Source organism: Zootoca vivipara, chromosome 13 (genome assembly GCF_963506605.1).
Source record: "Zootoca vivipara chromosome 13, rZooViv1.1, whole genome shotgun sequence".
Taxonomy (NCBI): domain Eukaryota; kingdom Metazoa; phylum Chordata; class Lepidosauria; order Squamata; family Lacertidae; genus Zootoca; species Zootoca vivipara.
In genome coordinates this window covers 52243265-52264109 of record NC_083288.1, presented here as the reverse complement: position 1 = coordinate 52264109, position 20845 = coordinate 52243265, and the positions used below count along the sequence as shown (strand labels likewise).

At 44.6% G+C, this 20845-nt stretch overlaps 1 protein-coding gene across 1 annotated transcript in view; it reads right to left on the bottom strand.

Moving 5' to 3' along the window:
- The window catches only part of ZCWPW1 (zinc finger CW-type and PWWP domain containing 1), a 28162-nt gene extending 7532 nt beyond the window's left edge, over positions 1 to 20630 (bottom strand). Inside the window, exons 1-9 of the mRNA XM_060281396.1 lie at positions 20269 to 20630; positions 16940 to 17018; positions 16279 to 16336; positions 10423 to 10571; positions 9477 to 9623; positions 7475 to 7591; positions 5834 to 5954; positions 1858 to 1933; positions 1545 to 1649 (exon numbers count right to left, since the gene is read on the bottom strand). Of these exons, the coding sequence (XP_060137379.1) occupies positions 1545 to 1649; positions 1858 to 1933; positions 5834 to 5954; positions 7475 to 7591; positions 9477 to 9623; positions 10423 to 10571; positions 16279 to 16336; positions 16940 to 17018; positions 20269 to 20592 (1176 nt within the window). The 5' untranslated portion in view covers positions 20593 to 20630. The remainder of the gene's footprint in view (positions 1 to 1544; positions 1650 to 1857; positions 1934 to 5833; positions 5955 to 7474; positions 7592 to 9476; positions 9624 to 10422; positions 10572 to 16278; positions 16337 to 16939; positions 17019 to 20268) is intronic.
- Positions 20631 to 20845: the final 215 nt, after the last annotated feature.

Genomic DNA, 20845 nt, shown 5'->3' with positions numbered 1-20845 from the left:
CAGGTTCTCTGTTTGCTTGTGTTCTTTTGGTGGTGAGAGATATTGGGGTTGGCTTAGGGTATGGTTGTTCATTTGTGGTTGGCTGTGGTGGTCTTTGTTTCTTATGTGAGTGGGGTGGGTGGGTGTTTTGGATCAGGTTAGCCATATTGATTTGTATGCTGTTGGTGGATTCTTGTCATTGTCTTGTTGGGCTGGGTATGTGATAAAGGGGAGTCATACCGGGGTGAAGCCGTCTTCTTCTATTTGTCCCCGTGTCAGTTTCAGCTTATTGGTTAATTTTTCTAGTAAGGCTGTTCAATGGGGTGTGTGCTAAACACTTGGCCCATGTGTGGTTTACCTCCCCAGAGTCTGTCACTCCCAAAGCTTTTCTCCTCTATGCGTGGGAAAGGTGGCTGCGGGGAAGTAAGAAACAGATGAGGGGGGGAATTCTGCATTCCTTAGCCGCATGCCACTTTTGCTCCTCTTTCTACACGTCGGGAGCAAATCTGAGTTTAAATACATAGATCTGCCACTACTGCACCTAAATTGACCCTCCTAGAGCGACAATTCCCAAGGTGCCTTGGGGGAAGTCATGATAGCCGGACAACTCTGAAATTAATCCAGGTTCATTGTGCAGCTGGGGCCTAATCAGGCAACTGTCTTTCCAAATTGCAGGGCTGGATTGCAGATGCAGGGAATGGGGGACAGGGACAAAGTTCTCCTCTGATTTTAAGATTAAGAAGCTTGCAGAAATCACACACACACACCAGCTTTGCCAGCAGATTTTGGCAGCTTGCAGACAACCTGTTTATTGACCACTCATTTTAATTTGTTTGCAGGGAGGATATACAATGTTGTATCAAGCAAATGTTATCCCATAATTTCCAGTGCATTTTCCTGTCATTTTCCTTACTGCATAACATCTGCTTCTTCTTCTTTTTTTAGAGGGAAGCAGGTTTGTTCCACAAGAGTGCCCACTCCACTTTAATCGTGCAAAGTGAAGTACTTCACACAGCACATACCGGTAATTAAACTATGGAACTCGCTCCTACAGGAGGCAGGGATGGCCACCAACTTGGATGGCGTTAAAAGAGGATCAGACAAATTCAAGAAGGAGAGGGCTATATTGATGGTTACTAACCATGATGGTTATGCTTTGCCCCCACAGTTGGAGGCAGCAATGTTTCTGAATACCGGTTGCTGGAAACCACAGGAGGGGAAGAGGGCTCTTGTGCTAGAATCCTGCTTGTGGGTTTCTCACTGGTACATCCGATTGACAACTGTGAGAACAGCATGCTGGATTAGATGGGCCATATTGCCTTGATCCAGAAGGCTCTTCTTATGTTCTTATGCCCGAATGCGACCGGTCTGAATCCCACCCGCAAAAGAGCAAGCATCAGGAAGTCTTCACTTTTCCCAGCTATTGTTTGTGACTTCCTCCAGATCTCTGCTCCCTTTCAAAAGGCACCTCCTATTCATTGGACCCTCTTAGAACCCATAACCTGATGGAGACTGGGACACCTTATTTTGTGAATAAACCACTATTAGCAAAAAGCCCCACTTACCACACCATTTCCCTTCACATAAGATTCCTGAAAGTTCCTCAGCATGGAAGCAGAGATCCAAGCCCGGGTCACAGAGCTGCCAAAGAAGGTCACATGGTACTTGCACTGAAATGGGAATGGAAACAAGAGAGCGTGTCAGTTGTGGTGGGTGGCCATGCCTGTGAGAGATAGTGTGTGAGCACATCTCAGATAAGGACTAATGTGGGTAAGAACCTTTCACCTGGAGCTGAGATGTAATTGCCTTAGGGATAAAGTCAGATTTATCCCACTAACATGCAAGCACAATATAGAATAAATATACATAATACTTAACAGGAAGTGAATCTGCCTGAGAAGAGAATAGGAAGTACTCTCCAATGTCTGGATCAGCCTCTATAATCCCAGGCCACCTATAAACACATGGTTGGAAAAGAGCAAAAGACACTATAATGAACACACCGCCAGGCCAACCCTAGCTTCTGCTAGCTGTTAACAGAGGACTGGGAAATGTTTTGAAGCCCCATTAGGACTGGGAAATGTTTTGAAGCTTCCATATGACCCCAAAAGACCTTTTGAAGACCTCAAATGTCAATTTGTTCATCTTTTAACTAAAAAAGGTTACTATTAAAATAGTAAAATATTCTTTGGGAGGACCTTTTTTTTTAACCTTTTACCTTCTGGGAGGACTGGAAGACAAAATATGCAATACCAATTTCAATCCAGAAGTAAATTGATGGAAAGGTATTTTGAATGCTTCAAATGTTAAGTATACAGATCGTATATTATAGAAGAACAAGCCTTGCTAAGGAATAATCAGCATGGCTTCTGCAGAGGGAAGCCATTCAGTTATCACACAGAACTTGCCTGAGGAAGAGCAGAGGTTTGTTTCCTTAGCATCCATTGCATCCCTATGCCTGGACCCGCCACTCTGCATGCACTGAGAGTAAAGGTCTGCTTTTCTCACAGAAGCTCTCATGGAGGTGTGGGATCAGGGCTCTAAGCTGCATGCAGAAGCATCCCAAATCTCTTGTACCGCCAATGCAAGGAAAGTGGTGAATCTGGGCATACAGATGTCATGGAAGAGGCAGGACTAGCAAGTGCATCCCTTCTCTCTCATCACACCTGCAAAGGGCTAGTGTCAACAAAAGGAGATGCATAGTGATCTCATACAGTGGTTGCTTCTGCAGTAGTCTGTCTCTCTACAATTGTCATCCTTTGCTCACATACTTCTTATGGAGCAGTCAGTTGTTGCATACCAGGATTTTTCTATGTTGCTCTCCTTTGTTTTCTCAGACATGGTTTGTGGTGGTGCATATTGTTTTTGCAATAAAACATCACTGTGGTGTCTCCCTGACCTGTGTGGGTCAAGTGCTATTGAGGCTTTTCAGGGATTCTGTGCCTTTAATTAAATGCTTCCTGTTTGCAAGTTCAGTCTGTTTTATTGCTTCCTGATTAGTAGGGCCTTAGTGAGGAATAGCCTATTAATTGCCTCCTCTCAATAGCCTTTCTTAATTGCTTCAATGCTAGTTCCTGGTAGGGAGTGGGGAGACTTTGATTACCCAGCTCCATTGGTTTTTCTTTTGATAGCTAAAATTCGACACTGAGGGAAACAAAAAGAGGCAATTCCAGGAGCAATTAGTGGTTAGATTGTCAGGCTGCTTTTTATTTACAGTATTTTAAGCATTTATAAATCCACTTTCTAGGCAAAAAGGTTCCCAGTGTGGCTTGCAAAAACCAGCAGTAAATCCTAAAAAGACATGATGCATGAGGAAAACTGAATGGGATGGAGGAAGACTACAAATGACAGGACCTGGATTCAAATCACCACTTAGTCATTGGGTGACCTTAGGCCATTGATTGCCAAACTTGGCCCTCCAGCTGTTTTGGGACTACAACTTCCATCATCCCTAGCTAACAGGACCAATGGTCAGGGATTATGGGAATTGTAGTCCCAAAACAGCTGGAGGGCCAAGTTTGGCCATCACTGCATAGCTGCCAAGTTTTCCCTTTTCTCACGAGGAAGCCTATTCAGCATAAGGGAATTTCCCTGAAAAAAAGGGATAACTTGGCAGCTATGCATCACTGCCTTAGGCCAATCACAATGTCTCAGTCTAACCTACCTTACAGGGTTGTTGTGAGGATAGCACAAATAGTACTCATTAATGGTTCCTCATCAGCCTGCAAAAAAAGTGACAAGTGGGGTGCCACAGGGTTCTGGGACCCGTTGTTGTTGTTTAACATTTTTATAAATGATTTGGATGAAGGAATTGAGGGGATGCTCATCAAATTTGCAGATGACACCAAACTGGAAGGGGTAGCTAATGCAGCAGAAGACAGAATCAGAATTCAAAATAACTTTAACAGATTGGAGAACTGGGCACTAGCCAACAAAATGAATTTCAATAGGGACAAATGTAAGGTTCTGCACTTAGGCAGGAAGAACCAGATGCACAAATATAGGATGGGGGACACCTGGCTTACTAGTAGTACATGTGAAAAGGATTTAGGGGTCTTGGTGGACCATAAGCTCAACATTAGGCAACAGTGTGATGCAGCAGCAAAAAAAGCTAATGCTATTATAGGCTGCATCAACAGAAGTATGGTGTCCAGATCAAGGGAAGTAATAGTACCACTCTATTCTGCCTTAGTCAGACCACACCTGGAATACTGTGTCCAATTCTGGGCACCACAATTTAAGAAGGATGTTGACAAGCTGGAACACATGCAGAGGAGGGCAGACAAGATGATCAAGGGTCTGGAAACTAAGCCTTATAAGCAGCGCTTGAAGGAGCTGAGTAAGTTTAGCCTGGAAAAGAGAAGACTGAGGAGATATGAAAGCCACCTTCAAATATCTTAAGGGTTGTCACATGGAGGAGGGAGCAAGCTTGTTTTCTCCTGCTCTGGAGGGTAGGACTCGAACCAATGGCTTCAAGTTGCAAGAAAGGAGATTCTGACTAAACATTCGAAAAAACTTTCTGACAGTAAGAGCTGTTCAGCAGTGGAACAGACTCCCATGAGAAGTGGTAGACTCTCCTTCCTTGGAGGTTTTTAAACAGAGGTTGGATGGCCATCAGTCATGGATGCTTTAGCTGAGATTCCTGCATCGCAGGGGGTTGGACTAGATGAACCTTGGGGTCCCTTCCAACTCTAAGATTCTATGATTCTATAAAGCCCAGAGATGTGGTAGGCATCTACCGGTAAGTAAAGCTGTGTTTCTGGGGAGCTCCCCTTTCTGTGGCTTAGAGGCCCCATTCTTGGCCAGTTTTTCTGTCAAAAGACTGCAGCTGCTGTACTGGCAAGGGTGCTAAGAAAGATTGGCTATTTTGGCTAAGCCTTTCAGCAGCTGAAAAAACTGCAGGAGCTGAGATTTAAGTACAGCAGAGAAAAACTGGGTTTTTCACTCTGAGAGACCTGGGCAGGTGTATTTTTGCCTTGGTTTGTGTGGTGTGTGTGTGTGTGTGTGTGTGTGTGTGTTGGTTAACTGGTGCTGGGACTATTGTTTTGTGCTCCAAGCCTGACGATAAGTTGGCAATGGAAAACTGGTTTGTTTAGCACGGTGTAGTGTGCTGCCTACACAATCAATACTTTCTTGCCATTGCACTGCACAATATACTGAAGCCCGTTTTTTAAAAAAATAAACCCTGCTGTGTTTATGGCTCCCTCTTTCTAATTTGGCACTCTCATTTGTTTCAATGGGACTTGCATCCCTGTAACACATATTGAGGATCTCTGCCTATGTTAAGGACAAAGGGGGACCTTATTATTATTATTATTATTATTATTATTATTATTATTATTATTATTATTATCATTTCAATTTATATACCATTCTTCACCGAAAGATCTCAGGGCAGTGTACAACATTAGAAACACTTTACAAAACATCCAATGGTAAAAACATAGTAAAAAGCATGATTGTTTGTTGTGGGATGGGTGCTGCTGCTCATCCATGCGTCTACATAACTTCATCAGCATCAAAATGCCAGCCCATTTTTCTTCCCACTTAATCCACAGAAAATCAAATGCTATAATTTGCAGTATCTGAGGCTGCGTACACACTATGCCTTTAAAATACATTTGAAGCACATTTCCCCCACTCATTATTCTGGGCACTGTAGTTTGTTAAAGGGTGCTGTCAGGAACTGTAACTCTGTGAAAGGAAAAGTACAGTGCCCAGAATTCTCTATGGGAAATAATGTGCTTTGAATCTACTTTAAAGGTACAGTGTGTACGCAGCTTCTATGACTCATTTGTGATATCAGACCTCTGTCTACATTGAAGCACCCAAGAGTTGTGTGTTCCTTCCCTACCATGGGTATCCATATTGCTTGGCCCACACGATTGACCCAGGAATATAAACAGCATAGACCACCTCGTTTTCAGACCCTGACCATGTTTCCTCTGGAATGCTGCAGCTGTTGTGCTCGAGATCTGCAACGGAAAATAAATACCCCGCTGAAAAGAATCTGGGAAGTCTGTGTAATTGAAATAAATGCATTTTTCTCCCCCTCCCCCTTTTCATCTCTCCCTCCCCTTTACTGAATACAAGCCCCTTTGGGGCAGGGACCCTTCCTTTTGTACTGCTGCATAAGGTACAATACTCTCTTCTCTTTGGCGATCACTCGTAGCCCGAGTAAGATTGTCTTCCATAAACACGGTTTTAACAATAGGTCCGTAAGGGACTGTGGAGGCCAATTCTGGATCCACACGTCCTTCCACAGTGGGGACATTGGTTTCCAGGCGGGAGTTGATCACGGTGTGGATTTGCCAAGCGTGCCTTCCTCTTAGCACGTTTCTCCCTTGCGTCCTGAGATCAAGTTTCTTCAAAGCCCATTGACACCTTTGGTAAAGGCTGTTCTCCAACTGGAGCTGTTTCCCCAGTTATCAGTGTTTATACTACACTTTTTAAGATTTGCCTTGAGACAGTCTTTAAACCTCTTTTGTTGACCACCAGCATTACACTTTCCATTTGTAAGTTTGGAATAGAGTACTGTACTGTAGTTGCTTTGGAAGACGATCATCAGGCATTCACATGACCAGTCCAACGAAGTTGATGTTGAAGAATCATTGCTTCAACACTGGTGATCTTTGCTTTTTCCAGTACACTGATATTAGTTCGCCTGTCTTCCCAAGTGATGTGTAAAAAATTTCAGAGACACCATTGATGGAATCTTTCGAGGAGTTGGAGATGGCATTTATAAGTGGTCCATATTTCACAAGCATATAGTAAGGTTGGTAGTACAATAGCTTTGTAAACAAGCATTTTGGTTTCCCTGCGAATGTCCCGGTCCTCAAACACTCTCCACTTCAATCGGGAGAAAGACGCACTCGCATAGCTCAGGCGATGCTGGATTTCGACATCAATGTCATTGATGCCGAAGGTACAATACATAGTGACAGCAGCAAAACAAAATAACTCATAGAGAAGGCACCAAAAGCAACCCATTGCAGTGACTGGAAGAGGTTCTAGACTCCCACAAGACGCCTTCATTTTGAAAGGGTAGATTTTACAATGGTCAAGGGCATATGATGATGGTGATGCCTTATAATCTCATGTTCATTGGGCCACCTGGGTCAGACTGATACTCCAGTCTTCCCAAACCTGGTGCCTTCCAAATGTTGGGGCTGTAACTCTTTATCAGTCCAGGGCTAATGGGAGCTGTTGTCCAAGTCTAGTCTATTCTGACTGGCAGCAGCCCTCTAGCTTCTCAAGTAGTATTTCCCTTCACCTGATTTATGGACTACAACTTTCCGGACTACTGACCATGCTGGCTGGGACTAATGGGAGCTGGAGTTTAAAAACATCTGGAGAGCCACAGGTTGCCCAGGCAGACAGGGGTTCTGCAGGACACTGAGCAGTCACAATTTTCATATTTAACTGAGGGAAGGAGAGGCCGCCAAATGTCTGTCAGCCCCTACAGGAAAAGGCTTGCCTTTCCCTTCTGTTTTACCTGGGTTCTGGCTACATGTCCAGTCCTCAGACAGAACCAATGGGTCTATGTCACTGCTAAGTCGCCTCCACTTCTCACAGGTTGGATAAGAGCACTGGACCCAGGCCATGCACCAGCCTAGAGTGATGAAAGGGGGGAAATCATGAAACAGCAGACTTCAGCTTTATGGAACATGCGTGGAGCTGCACAAGGTGGAGGTGCAGGTGGAATAGATGAGCATCACTCAGGCTAACTCTAAGTGGGTGGATATTTCTGTTCATAGCTGTCAAGTTCTCCCTTTTTTTAAGGGAAATTCCCTTATGCTGAATAGACTTCCTCACGAGAAAAGGAAAAACTTGACAGCTATGCTTCTGTTAGAGGGGATTAAAGCAATCTGTCTTAATATGAATTGTAACTATGTTATGGGCTACCATATGATGATATATGTTCCTATCTTCTGAGGAGACTGGGGCTTTCAACTCTTTAGATGTGGGTCCATCTATGGTTTTTCCTTGGGGCTTCCACAAGCCAAGGTACTCAGGGATTCTGAAATGCAGGGTGCTTCAGCTGTGCCCAAGACAACCAAAGAAGAGTAAGTGACACAACTCCACTTGCTGTCATGTACAGCTCCTAATTAAAGCTACTCCAAAGTATCAGCAATGATTTTACAGCCCATTTAGACAATTACAGCCCATGGCACTTCCTTCTCATGTGCCTTGGGTGGTAAGCCTGTCCTTGCTGAACACCAGTCAAAACATTCACCTGCTCATTGTTGAATGCGATAGATGCCATCGCCTGCCAATAATGTCTTTTCTCCTTGTACACAGAACGATAACAACAAAAATGCAAATAGCCAGAAGGGCTGAATATTAAAGAAAACTGAAGGAGGGTGGAGAGAGAGAGGAAGAAAGCTGGTATGATGTTAAAGCCACAATGACAAATTGCATACTTTGTGGCTGCAACATCATGCCAAATTCTCTCTCACACACACCCTGCCCCCGCTGTTTTCCTCAACATCCAGCCTGATGGATGTTTAAGTTCTGGAGAATTTAAAAGTGCTCATGATTTTCTGATATTTTGGTTGGTCCTAATACAATGATTGTTTCTGATTCTGTTTCTCCTGTGGATTCTGTTTTCTCCTGCGGATTCTGATTCTGTTTCTCCTGCGGACCAATATCTATGCTTTCCCCCCTCTATACATAGGATAGGCAACCTCATGTAAAATAATAAATTGACTCAAATCTGACATCCAAGACAGTAACAACTCAGAAACCAGTGGGAGAGAGGTCTTGAATCTCCCGAGGCACTCTACGACTGTCCAAAATATCATTATTCAACAAAGGACCTTGAAAAGGAGACTGCAGAATGAAACTGCTGAACTAGAAATCAGGAGAATGGCTTCCTCTCCCACTACAGGTGGTAAAATAACCTCACAAAGTGATCACTGTGCTAATGTCACCTATTAGTACTGTTGTTGTGAATGGCGGTTGCTGTGCTCATCTTACCTGCATTTACGGTTGGCTTAAAAGCATTGTCACAGAGCCTCTTATATTCCACAGCCCTCTGGACCACTGTCTACAGTACACCCCCCTCGCCACCCTCCAATACTCCCAACTATGGTAGTCTGCCAATTTCATGCAGGTGAAATCTAGCCCAAGAAAGAAAGCTACTGCCATCATAGTCTTTATGGTGCCACAAGACCCTTGGTAGTTTCCCCATAATTAATGGAATATCTAACAACAACAGCTCTGCAGCCTCCTTTGTAGGTGTTCATTTTATTATTTTTAAGCAGTGGGCCACTCAGCTCACTTTCTTGTTCTTACAGCAAGTTATTTAAGGTTGCAGCAATCCCCGCCAAACGTCCAGGGCTTTCCCCTGTGGACTGTGCACAAAAACGGCAGGAGCGCTGCAGCCCACCAGAGCTCTGAAGCCAGCCTGGCCGATCTGCCTTCGATCCCCCATCCCCATCTGTCCCCCATCCTCCCTAAAAACCCTCTGGAACAGCAGGAAGCGTTCAGCTCACTGCAGCCACTTCCTCCTCTGTCTGCCTCCTCCTTCTTCTGCATTTCCTCTTGGTCAACGCGGACGTGGGCGTTGCCCTGAACTTTCTTCTTGGGCGCACCTTTCCGGTTTTCCTCACACCCTCCATTGTCTCCTCCTGATTTCTCATCTGCCAGGAGACAAAGAGAAACAAGTTGTGTGTGCGCCCGTGTTTGCCTCTTTGCAAAAACACCAAGAGAGCGGTGGTGGGGTGGCAGCAGTGGAACTGGTCTCTTGGGGGGAGGAAACTATGAGCTGCCTAGCAGTCAACAGCAGCAACTTGTTTTGAAACACTGGAAAGAATGTGGATCTCTGCCCTACGGAGGGCCTGTGGCCCCTCTCCCTAGGGCTGCACTGGTGCTGCGTCACTTCCCTTTGCCAGGCTTCCCACCCATCCTGACACGTCCAGCCCATGGCCAATGGCACTTGCTGCTCCCATCTTGCACAGCCTCCATTCATTTCAAATGAGGTTTATCCCTGGTGTGTTTTGCTCAGTGCTTGTTCATGCAAGAGACTTAGGCTATGTACACATTAGGGCTTTAAAACATAGCAAGGTAGTTTCTGCCACCATGGTTCAAATCACATTTGCACATTGCTGTGTACACCAAAGAGAGGGCAAGGGTGTCTTCACCTGATGCACATTACCTGTTCAGTTTTTCCATGCCTGCATTCCCTCCCCCAAAACTTCCTATTCACAAAACTGTCATCTGAGCATGCTCAGCGGCTGCCTCAAGCATACACACCTCAGCTTAACTGCAAAATGAATGTGGCTTTCCTTTTCAAATCGGATGGAAGATAGCTTGAACAACAGTGTTTATCAAGAAACCACAGGATATGAATTGTGCCAAAGCCGTGTGTACATAGTTTCAAACACTAGCAGTGGGAGCGTACAAGAGCCAGAGTAAATAGTAATATGTACATAGGCTTACTTTTCTCCTGTCTGTCCTTATTCACAGAATGTGTTCCATGTTTCTTTTTTTTTAGCAGATGCTGCTTCTGATCCACTTCTGAAACAATCACCTCATTTTTATTTCCAAAGACAACGTCCTCCGCAGCTGGAGAGACCCCCAAAGCCTTCCTGAAGAAAAGAGCACAAGCACACAGTCGGTGCCTACTTCAGTACTTCAGTAGGTGGAATAATGAAAACTAGTCTGGTTGGGGACATCGATACAAGCTGCACTGATATGTTTCCAGCAGGGGTGAGCAAATCTCAGTTTCTCATTTCTCCAGTGGGAAGATCACTGTCCATATTTCTGTGAAATTTTTAAGTGCTCATGAAAATTCATCGACATTTTAGTGCTAATTTTTCCTAATATACCCATGCTTGTATAAAATTTTGACCAATCATTTTGCAGATCAATTTTCCCTAACTGTAATACCTTCGTATGCTGTTTACACTAATATGCACACATGTTTATCCACACTTTAACCTACTATGTACATTTTTGAACGCATTACTTGGCTTGAAGAACTGTACTTCAAAATTCAGAGAAATGTGAATTTCGAGGGGTAGCTGGGGCTTTGTTCTCGTAGTGTTTCAGAAAGGGCAAATTAGGTTCACCTTTAAATGAGAACTGACTTTGGGTGTCTCCCCTATCCCTAGGGGAAGGAACCATGTCGCTCACTACCACCACTATGGACTTGGGAAGGCTGTAGCTTAGGTCATAACATGCCTCCTGGATCATTCCCCAAAATTTGTAGCTAAATAAACATGGAGATCAGTGCACTCTCCTCCTCCAAGGGGAAGTGATGCTGTGTTAAGGTTTCCCTGAACTTTACATCACTCACAAGAAACATAAGGGACCTTCTTTCAGCCCCAGTTTGCTTTTTAAGAGAATAAGTTTAACTCTTCCCCTGCCACTGTTTCTCAGCTCTAATTGTCTACCCTGTGTATCTAAAAGGCATGTTTAGCTACAACCCCCTGATGCAGAGAGGAAGTTGCTTTGGGCAAAGAAAAGATGTGTGCAGAAAGGGTTAAGTGCCACATTCCTTCTGCAGAAGACACACCTCTTTACCTTGGCCAGAGCCATGGCTGGGGTTTGCCCTGGTGTCCCTTGCAGAGGGGTGACATTGAGGCTCCCAGCTTGTATGCATGTGTATGCTAATGCGTGTGCAGGTGTGTGTGTGCCAAACAGCGTCTTTGACCCTGGTGAAAGAAAGCCTAGTTTCACCCCTGCCTTGGTCTTTGTGACACTTAAGATATATATTTTCAAGACTTACCCTAATCCTGTGACCTTAATTGGTTTGAAACTGTTTTTAACTGAATTTTAAGTTGCCCTGGAACCTTATGGTAAAGGGAAGGTAAGAAACCAAAGTTGTGTCTCCAATAAACATCCTCCCATTGGAGGTGTTCTTTAACAATATTTGAAGGAGGGCGCCTGGGAACACCAACTAAACTCTGTTACATAGACATTTCCTGTACTTGGGCACCACCCTGAGGCCAAAGCGTGATTTTCACATGCCTAGAGATTTCTGTGTTGCTTTTCTAAATAATATTGCCCAGGTAGGCAGTCTTGGGGCTTTTTTTTTATGCAACTGAGGCTTAAATCAGCTTTTGCTTTCATTGGTTTGCAAACGTGAATGAAAATCCCACACTGATACGGTAGCAGTCATTTCTTTCACATTATGTCCTTCAATAGATAACATTCACACACAACTTACACAGAACACTCCCATAAACTGAAATACGCCGTATGAGGGAGTATCAGAGCAAGTTTAGCAATTCACAATATAAAACTGCTGGTAGATGTCTATGTTTTTTTATTAATTTAGGTCAGCCTTCCTGGTGCCCTCCAGATGTTTTAGACTACAACTCCAAATAGCTGTACTGGCTGGGGCTGTTGTGCCCTCAGAGGAACATAACACCAATATTTGTTTACTGCCTCCTTCACATTTCTTCCCTCTGGCAAGAGATAATTTTCCTTGCCCCCTTAATAAAACCATACCATCCAAGCGCTCAAATTTACCTGTGATGTTACAAGACGCTCATTATCATTCCTATGTCATTTTTTAGCTGGAAAATTGCCAGACATTTCTTATCTAACTCATACTGACTAACGAAAGTTCCCCGCTATCTTTTTTCTGGCAGGGGCCCTACGCCTTTCACAGTAGCACAACCAAGCAGGCAACCCTTTTCCTCCATCACCAGAGCTGCATGTTGTGAACTGCTCCACCTGCTGAATTCCTGCTTGTCACATATCTGCTAAAGGCATAGGTGGGGAAAAGCTCAACAAACCTGCTTTACAATGTCAGGTATATAAATCTAATAGCCTTTGTTACCACACCATGTGAAAGATAGGAGGAATACAGGCCTGGGAGAGAAGTTAATCTCATTTGTCCACCCAATCTGATTTGTCCACCCAAGAGGATCAGCCATTTTAGATCTGATCCTAACCAATAGTGATGACCTGGTTAGTGGGGTAGAAGTGGTAGGATCATTAGGTGGGAGTGACCATGCTCTTCTGGAGTTTATTATACAATGGACAGGAGCAAACAAGCATACCAAGACTTAAATCCTAGACTTTAAGAAAGCCGACTTCAGAACACTTAGGGAAACGCTGGGTGAAATCCCATGGACAGAAATACTAAAAGGGAAGGGAGCTCATGATGGTTGGGAGTTGGTTAAAAGGAAGATATTAAAAGCACAACTTCAGGCAATACCAATGAGACGGAAACATGGAAGGTGCCTAAAGAAGCTAGGGTGGCTATCTAAAGAACTTTTCACTGAGTTAAGATTTAAAAGGGATATGTACAAAAAATGGAAAAAGGGGGGAACTACCAGAGAGGAATTCAAACAAATAGCCAGCACGTGTAGAGACAAAGTCAGAAAAGCTAAAGCACAGAATGAACTCAGGCTTGCAAGAGAGGTTAAAAGCAACAAAAAGGGCTTTTATGGGTATGTCCGTAGCAAAAGGAAGAACAAGGAAACAGTGGGGTCACTTAGAGGAGAAGATGGTGAAATGCGAACAGGGGACAGAGAAAGGGCAGAACTCCTCAATACCTTCTTTGCCTCAGTCTTCTCCAAAAAAGAAAACAATGCCCGACCTGAAGAATATGGAGCAGATGATTCAGCAGGGGAAACACAGCCCAGAACAAGTAAGGAGGTAGTACAAGAATACTTGGCTAGTTTAGATGTACAGTACAGTATTCAAGTCTCCAGGGCCAGATGAACTACATCCAAGAGTATTAAAAGAACTGGCAGAGGTGATTTCTGAACCACTGGCAGTAATCTTTGTGAATTCCTGGAGAACAGGCAAAGTCCCAGCAGACTGGAGGAGGGCAAATGTTGTCCCTATTTTCAAAAAGGGGGAAAGAGAGGACCCAAACAATTACCGCCCAGTCAGCCTGACCTCAATACCAGGAAAGATTCTAGAGCAAATCATTAAGCAAACAGTCTGTGAGCATCTAGAAAGGAACGCTGTAATCACTAAAAGTCAGCATGGGTTTCTGAAAAATAAGTCATGTTAGACTAATCTGATCTCATTTTTTGACAGAATTACAAGCCTAGTAGATGAAGGGAACGCTGTGGATGTAGCCTATCTTGATTTCAGCAAGGCCTTTGACAAGGTGCCCCATGATATTCTTGTAAAGAAGCTGGTAAAATGTGGGCTAGACAATGCTACCATTCAGTGGATTTGTAACTGGCTGACTGACCGAACCCAAAGGGTGCTCATCAATGGCTCCTCCTCATCCTGGAGAGAAGTGACTAGTGGGGTGCCACAGGGTTCTATCTTGGGCCCAGTCTTATTCAACATCTTTATCACTGACTTGGATGAAAGGCTTGAGGGCATCCTGATCAAGTTTGCAGATGACACCAAATTGGGAGGGGTGGCTAATACCCCAGAGGACAGGATCACACTTCAAAATGACCTTAACAGATTAGACAACTGGGCCAAAGCAAACAAGATGTATTTTAACAGGGAGAAATGTAAAGTACAGTGGTACCTCGGTTTACAAACACAACTGGTTCCGGAAGTCTATACTTAACCTGAAGCGAACTTTCCCATTGAAAGTAATGGAAAGTGGAATAATCTGTTCCAGACAGTCCGTAGAGTACTTAAACTGAAGTGTACTTAACATGAAGCGAGCTTTCCCATTGAAAGTAATGGAAAGTGGATTAATATGTTCCAGACGGGTCCGTGAAGTACTCAACCTGAAGCTAACTTAACCCGAGGTATGAGTGTAATTGGTTCTGGAAGTCCATACTTAACCTGAAGTGTACTTAACCTTGAAGCGAACTTTCCCATTGAAAGTAATGGAAAGTGGATTAATCCTTTCCAGACGGGTCCACGGAGTACTTAAACTGAAAATACTCAAACCGAGGCGTACTTAAACCGAGGTATGAGTGTGGTAAAGGTAAAGGGACCCCTGACCATTAGGTCCAGTCGTGACCGACTCTGGGGTTGCGGCGCTCATCTCGCATTATTGGCCGAGGGAGCCGGCGTACAGCTTCCAGGTCATGTGGCTAGCATGACAAAGCCGCTTCTGGCAAACCAGAGCAGCACACGGAAACGCCGTTTACCTTCCCGCTGTAGCGGTCCCTATTTATCTACTTGCACTTTGACGTGCTTTCGAACTGCTAGGTTGGCAGGAACTGGGACCAAGCAATGGGAGCTCACCCCGTTGCAGGGATTCGAACCGCCGACCTTCTGATCAGCAAGCCCTAGGCTCTGTGGTTTAACCCACAGTGTACTACACTTGGGCAAAAAAATTGAAAGGCACAAATACAGGATGGGTGACACCTGGCTTGAGAGCAGTACATGTGAAAAGGATCTAGGAGTCTTGGTAGACCACAAACTTGACATGAGTCAACAGTGTGATCCAGCAGCTAAAAAAGCCAAAGCAATTCTGGGCTGCATCAATAGGAGTATAGCATCTAGATCAAGGGAAGTAATAGTACCACTGTATTCTGCTCTGGTCAAAGCTCACCTTGAGTACTGTGTCCAGTTCTGGGCACCACAGTTCAAAAAAGATACTAACAAACTGGAACGTGTCCAGAGGAGGGCAACCAAAATGGTCAAAGGCCTGGAAACGATGCCTTATGAGGAACGGCTTAGGGAGCTGGGTATGTTTAGCCTGGAGAAGAGAAGGTTAAGGGGTGATATGATAGCCATGTTCAAATATATAAAAGGATGTCATATAGAAGAGGGAGAAAGTTTTCTGCTGCTCCAGAGAAGTGGACACGGAGCAATGGATTCAAGCTACAAGAAAGAAGATTCCACCTAAACATTAGGAGGAACTTCCTGACAGTAAGAGCTGTTTGGCAGTGGAATTTGCTGCCAAGGAATGTGGTGGAGTTTCCTTCTTTGGAGGTCTTTAAGCAGAGGCTTGACAGCCATCTGTCAGGAATGCTTTGATGGTGTTTCCTGCTTGGCAGGGGGTTAGACTGGTGGATAGCCCTTGTGGTCTCTTCCATCTCTATGATTCTGTACAAAGGTAAAATCTGCATCCATTGCCCTGCCTGCTTTTGCCTCTGGCACTGTCCACCACTGTCAGTTCCCCCCTCCCCCCCCGCCCGCTGCCGCTGCTGCTACACTAGGTTCTCTAGCAGGCAATGTGGCACTCAGGTTGAAAAAGGTTCCCTGGGCCCTGCTTTAGGGTCTCCTTGCTTGCAGCACTTTGGTTTGTGGTCAGCTCCTTCCCTGCAGTAGCGAAGCACAAGCCCACAACGTTCAAGGTGCAAATTACAGAAATTGTTCTTGAGGAATGGCTTGGGAATGTCTCTGTGAACTTGAAGAGTGCTCCGCCTTCAGCAGCGAGGCTGAATAGGCAGCCGTAAAACTCACCTTCCCTGATCTTGTTTCTCAGTAGGCTTTGCCGAAATTGTTTTCTTCACAGAGTCTTCTGGAAATAAAAGAGCAAAACAGCTTTAAATAGCTAAGCCCTGAAGGATTATGAGTTCATAAAATAGTTTGATGTTGGCTTGAGCGAAAATCACTGCCAGCTCCCAAACTTTATCTTCAAAAGTTGACAGGCTTCCAAAGTTGCAGCCATTAACAGAACTTCTCAGATGTAAGCGTGACTGAATTCAAGGAGGTTACTTCCAGGTAAGTAGGAATATGATTGCAACTGTAGTGGCACAACTCATGGCAGACTTTATGGCACAAGGCAAAGCAAGTACTCCAAGAGTTTAAGCAGCATCTAGTTGCGGGAACCAAGTGGGGCAAGCCAGATTCAGCTCTCTGTCTCTTGCCTCCTTCATTCCTGCTTTCTGTTAACACAATATTATGTTGCTGCTGTGGGGAGGGGTCATTCAGAGGGCCTTTTGGGGGACTACAACACTCCTTGTCCGTTCCATCCTTGCCCCTCAAGGCAACCATACAATAAAACCAACTGAAATTAAGACCAAGTGTTTGTGTGAGAAGTGCCTCAAACTTTAGTAGCCGTGTCTATGTTACAGCAACATCTTTCTGCCCTTGTGTCTCTCCCCCACCCCAAGCAGCATACCAATACACTCCTGTAAAGGCTTCTGAAGCACACTCTGGACAATCTCCTCGAACTGTGCATCGGTGAGGCCACCTTCTTCCTGCCAAAAGATGAGCAAATGTAAGAACAATACCACGCCCTGCTTAGTAAGCATAGGCCCTGGCTAGCATTGGCAGAGGGGCTGCTTTTAAAACAGCTGTGAAACATCGGCTGGTCCAAAATGCAGCAGCCAGGCTTTTATTTGGTCCTCAATGATCAGAACATATCTGTCTCTGGACTCAATCTAGTTCTTTACTACTGCTTTGTTTTCAAGATCAAGTTTGCTAGTGTAAAGCCTTAAACCAAGGGTCCCCAGCCTTTGTTGGGCCTACGGCCACTTTTGGACATCTTACGCATAGCTGCAGGCACCCATTCCACAAAATATAAACTGCCAGTTCTCAGAAACCCCCTCCAAAAAAAGCATGAGGCAGAACACTGACAGGAGGGACACTGGGGGACAGGAGGCGGGCAGGTGTGGAGGATTCCCTGGTCCTGAATGGGGTAACTGTGCCCCTGAAGGACCAGGTGCGCAGCCTGGGAGTCATTTTGGACTCACAGCTGTCCATGGAGGCGCAGGTCAATTCTGTGTCCAAGGCAGCTGTCTATCAGCTCCATCTGGTACGCAGGCTGAGACCCTACCTGCCTGCAGACTGTCTAGCCAGAGTGGTGCATGCTCTAGTTATATCCCGCTTGGACTACTGCAATGCGCTCTACGTGGGGCTACCTTTGAAGGTGAGCCGGAAACTACAACTAATCCAGAATGCGGCAGCTAGACTGGTGACTGGGAGCGGCCGCCAAGACCACATAACACCGGTCTTGAAAGATCTACACTGGCTCCCAGTACGTTTCCGAGCACAATTCAAAGTTTGAAGCCCTAAATGGCCTCGGTCCAGTATACCTGAAGGAGCGTCTCCACCTCCATCATTCTGCCCGGACACTGAGGTCCAGCACCGAGGGCCTTCTGGCGGTTCCCTCGTTGCGAGAGGCCAAGTTGCAGGGAACCAGGCAGAGGGCCTTCTCGGTGGTGGCGCCTGCCCTGTGGAACGCCCTCCCAACAGATGTCAAAGAGGAAAACAACTACCAGACTTTTAGAAGACATCTGAAGGCAGCCCTGTTCAGGGAGGCTTTTAATGTTTAATAGATTACTGTGTTTTATTTTTCTGTTGGAAGCCGCTCAGAGTGGCTGGGGAAACCCAGCCAGATGGGCAGGGTATAAATAATATATTATTATTATTATTATTATTATTATTATTATTATTACATACACACACCAAATAAAAAATAAAAAGCAGGCAAAAAAGCGGGCAACACTAAAACAAAACAAGTAAACCCCCCCCCCCGCAACAAACAAACAAACAAAGCAACCCCCTCAAAATACAAAGAAAAATACAGGCAATATGCCCACAACTGCAAACTGCTTAGAGACTTGCTTACAATCAAGTAGAATAAAACTTTTGTGAATAAATAAATGTATTATTTTTGGTTGGACTAGATGACCCTTGCAAAAGGTCCATTCCAGCACAACATTTCTATGGTTAAATGTGAGGCCTAGGCACATTCTAGGGGAAGGGCAGGTCGTCTATGTGCCTGCTCTTTATTTTCCAGCCCAGCCCAACCCATGGTGGTTTAAAAAATGTTTTTTTAAAAAAAGAAAATATCTTAGGGCACCAGGGCACCATGTTGGGAATCCCTATCCTAAATGGTCTTGGACCCAGTTACCACATGGACCACCTGCTCCCAGGTCAACCTGCCCCACTGCTTCCCAGGGAATGAGCATGAGGGACCTGGCTGGGGCTTTGGAATGACTTTCCTGTGGTCATTCACCCGGCTCTCCCTCCATTGTCTTCCAGGCAGAAATGGAAAACACTTTTAGTCAAACCAGTTTTTAATCGCTAGCTTTAGCCCTGTTTTTTAATTATTTTAGTTGAACATTTTAAATAGTTTTTAATGTGTCTTAAGATTTAATAGTCTCTATTATTTATACAGGTGGATTTTGGCCTTGTTTGTTAACTAGTCTGAGTATTTACTGGCGGAAGAATGGTAAGCAAGCACCTGATGGTCATAATCACAGCACTCTTCCATCCCAGAAATACGGAGCTGCAAAATGAGGCCTGTATACAGTAATGAGATTCCTTCCATGCAAGATTTTGCACCTTCCCTCAGAGAGGTTTAGCTTGTTTCCTGCGGGAACAGTTTTCATAGAATCATAGAATCTCAGAACTGGAAGGCATCCCAAGGGCCATCTAGTCCAACCCCCTGCAATGCAGGGATTTATCTAATTGTTTCCCATAGCAGCACTCGCTCATTGCCTGAAGTTATTTCCACGCATTTTAATTCACACCTGAGTGGTGCTGTTGCCTTTCGGGAGTATATAGCTTAAAGCCTGCTGAAGAGGCGCTAATGAACTTTGGAAGAAATTTGCATAAAAAGTAAGGTTAGCAAGGCCCATGTTTAATAACTGCCAAAGAAAATCATAACCTCTGGCAAGCTAGTCCCCAACTGAAAAAAGAGAGAGAAGGAATATAATTTTCATGTGGGCTTTAAACCAAGGCTGGATCTACATGGATCTCTAAAAAAACGCTATTAAAAACAACGTTAAATATTGTTATATATCGCTCAATGTATTTTTCCATTGCCAGCAGCTCGCAACTTTGCAGCTCCCAATGGTGTCAAATATTTATAACTCATTTTTAATGTTATAACCGACCAGTGTAGATAAGTCCTAAGTCTACACCTCCTCAGAGAAAGGGATGCCACATTTCCCAAGTTTTCCCAACAGCAGAAAACTCTGAGCTAGGAAAAAGGTCCCTGAAGCAGTGTGTCTCTAACATATGTTGATTACATCCTAGTAACACTAAGTATAATCACAGTGCCCTAGCAGTACAGAGGTAAATGTGACTCATTCATAGCTTATTCCGAGCCAAAATTTCAGCAGCTTTCAACCATTGCCAGGGATCAGCCCTGGGGCGTGTGGAAGAATAAAGATGAGGGTGCTTCTGAACATATGCAGGGGGGTCTTTTCCTCAATCATGGCAGGCCCTCTATCCACAGGCCAAACAACCCTCAACTTAAGTACCCCCTCTGAAAACGAGAAGGGCAAAACTTTTAGTGGTTTTTGTGGGGTGGGGTGTTAACTATTTTAAAACATGCTTTTTAGAGTTGTTATCTGCCAAGAGCTTCCGAGCAGAGAACTCTGAATATTTGACTTGGAAAAATCCTCCCTTGAGGGAGCAAACCTATATCATAAATAGCGGTAAGTAAATTCAATAAATAATGATCATGATAATCATATCTGCATTCCCACCACCTACATTTCTGGCCATGCCTGGATCCTTCTTGCAGTCTTCTTCCTTTACAGTCCTAGCAGTAGGGCTCCCTTTCTTCCCCTTATCTTGAGCCTTCGGTGTTTTGATGGGCTTGGCTACAATTCTGTCACGTGGGGCATGGACATGGTGCAGAGGAGCAGGAATGCCTTTAGTTTCAGCACCTTCCTGTTTGTCCTGGAGCTCTAACAGTTCCCCTTTTGCAAAGAGCTGGTGAGGTTTAGCTACTGGGGGAGCAAACATTCTTTTGGGCACTTTCCCAGGTTCTGAAGTTGCAGAAAACACATTGTATTGTTTAGCACATAATAACATATGGTTAGTAGCATAGTAATATATTCACAGAATTCATTTTGCTGCCTGAGACAGAAAATCCAAGGGCTTCCTCAACCTGTTGGTCTCCAGCTGTGCAGGCTGGAGCTGATGGGAGTTTGTGTCAAAAAACATCTGGAAGGCACTGCTCAAGCCTTCTAAATCCTGTTCTAGACTTCTTCTTTTTTTAAGGTTAATTACTGCTGCCATCCTTTTATTTTAATGCTCCGGAATATGAGCGCTCCTCCCAGCAAAC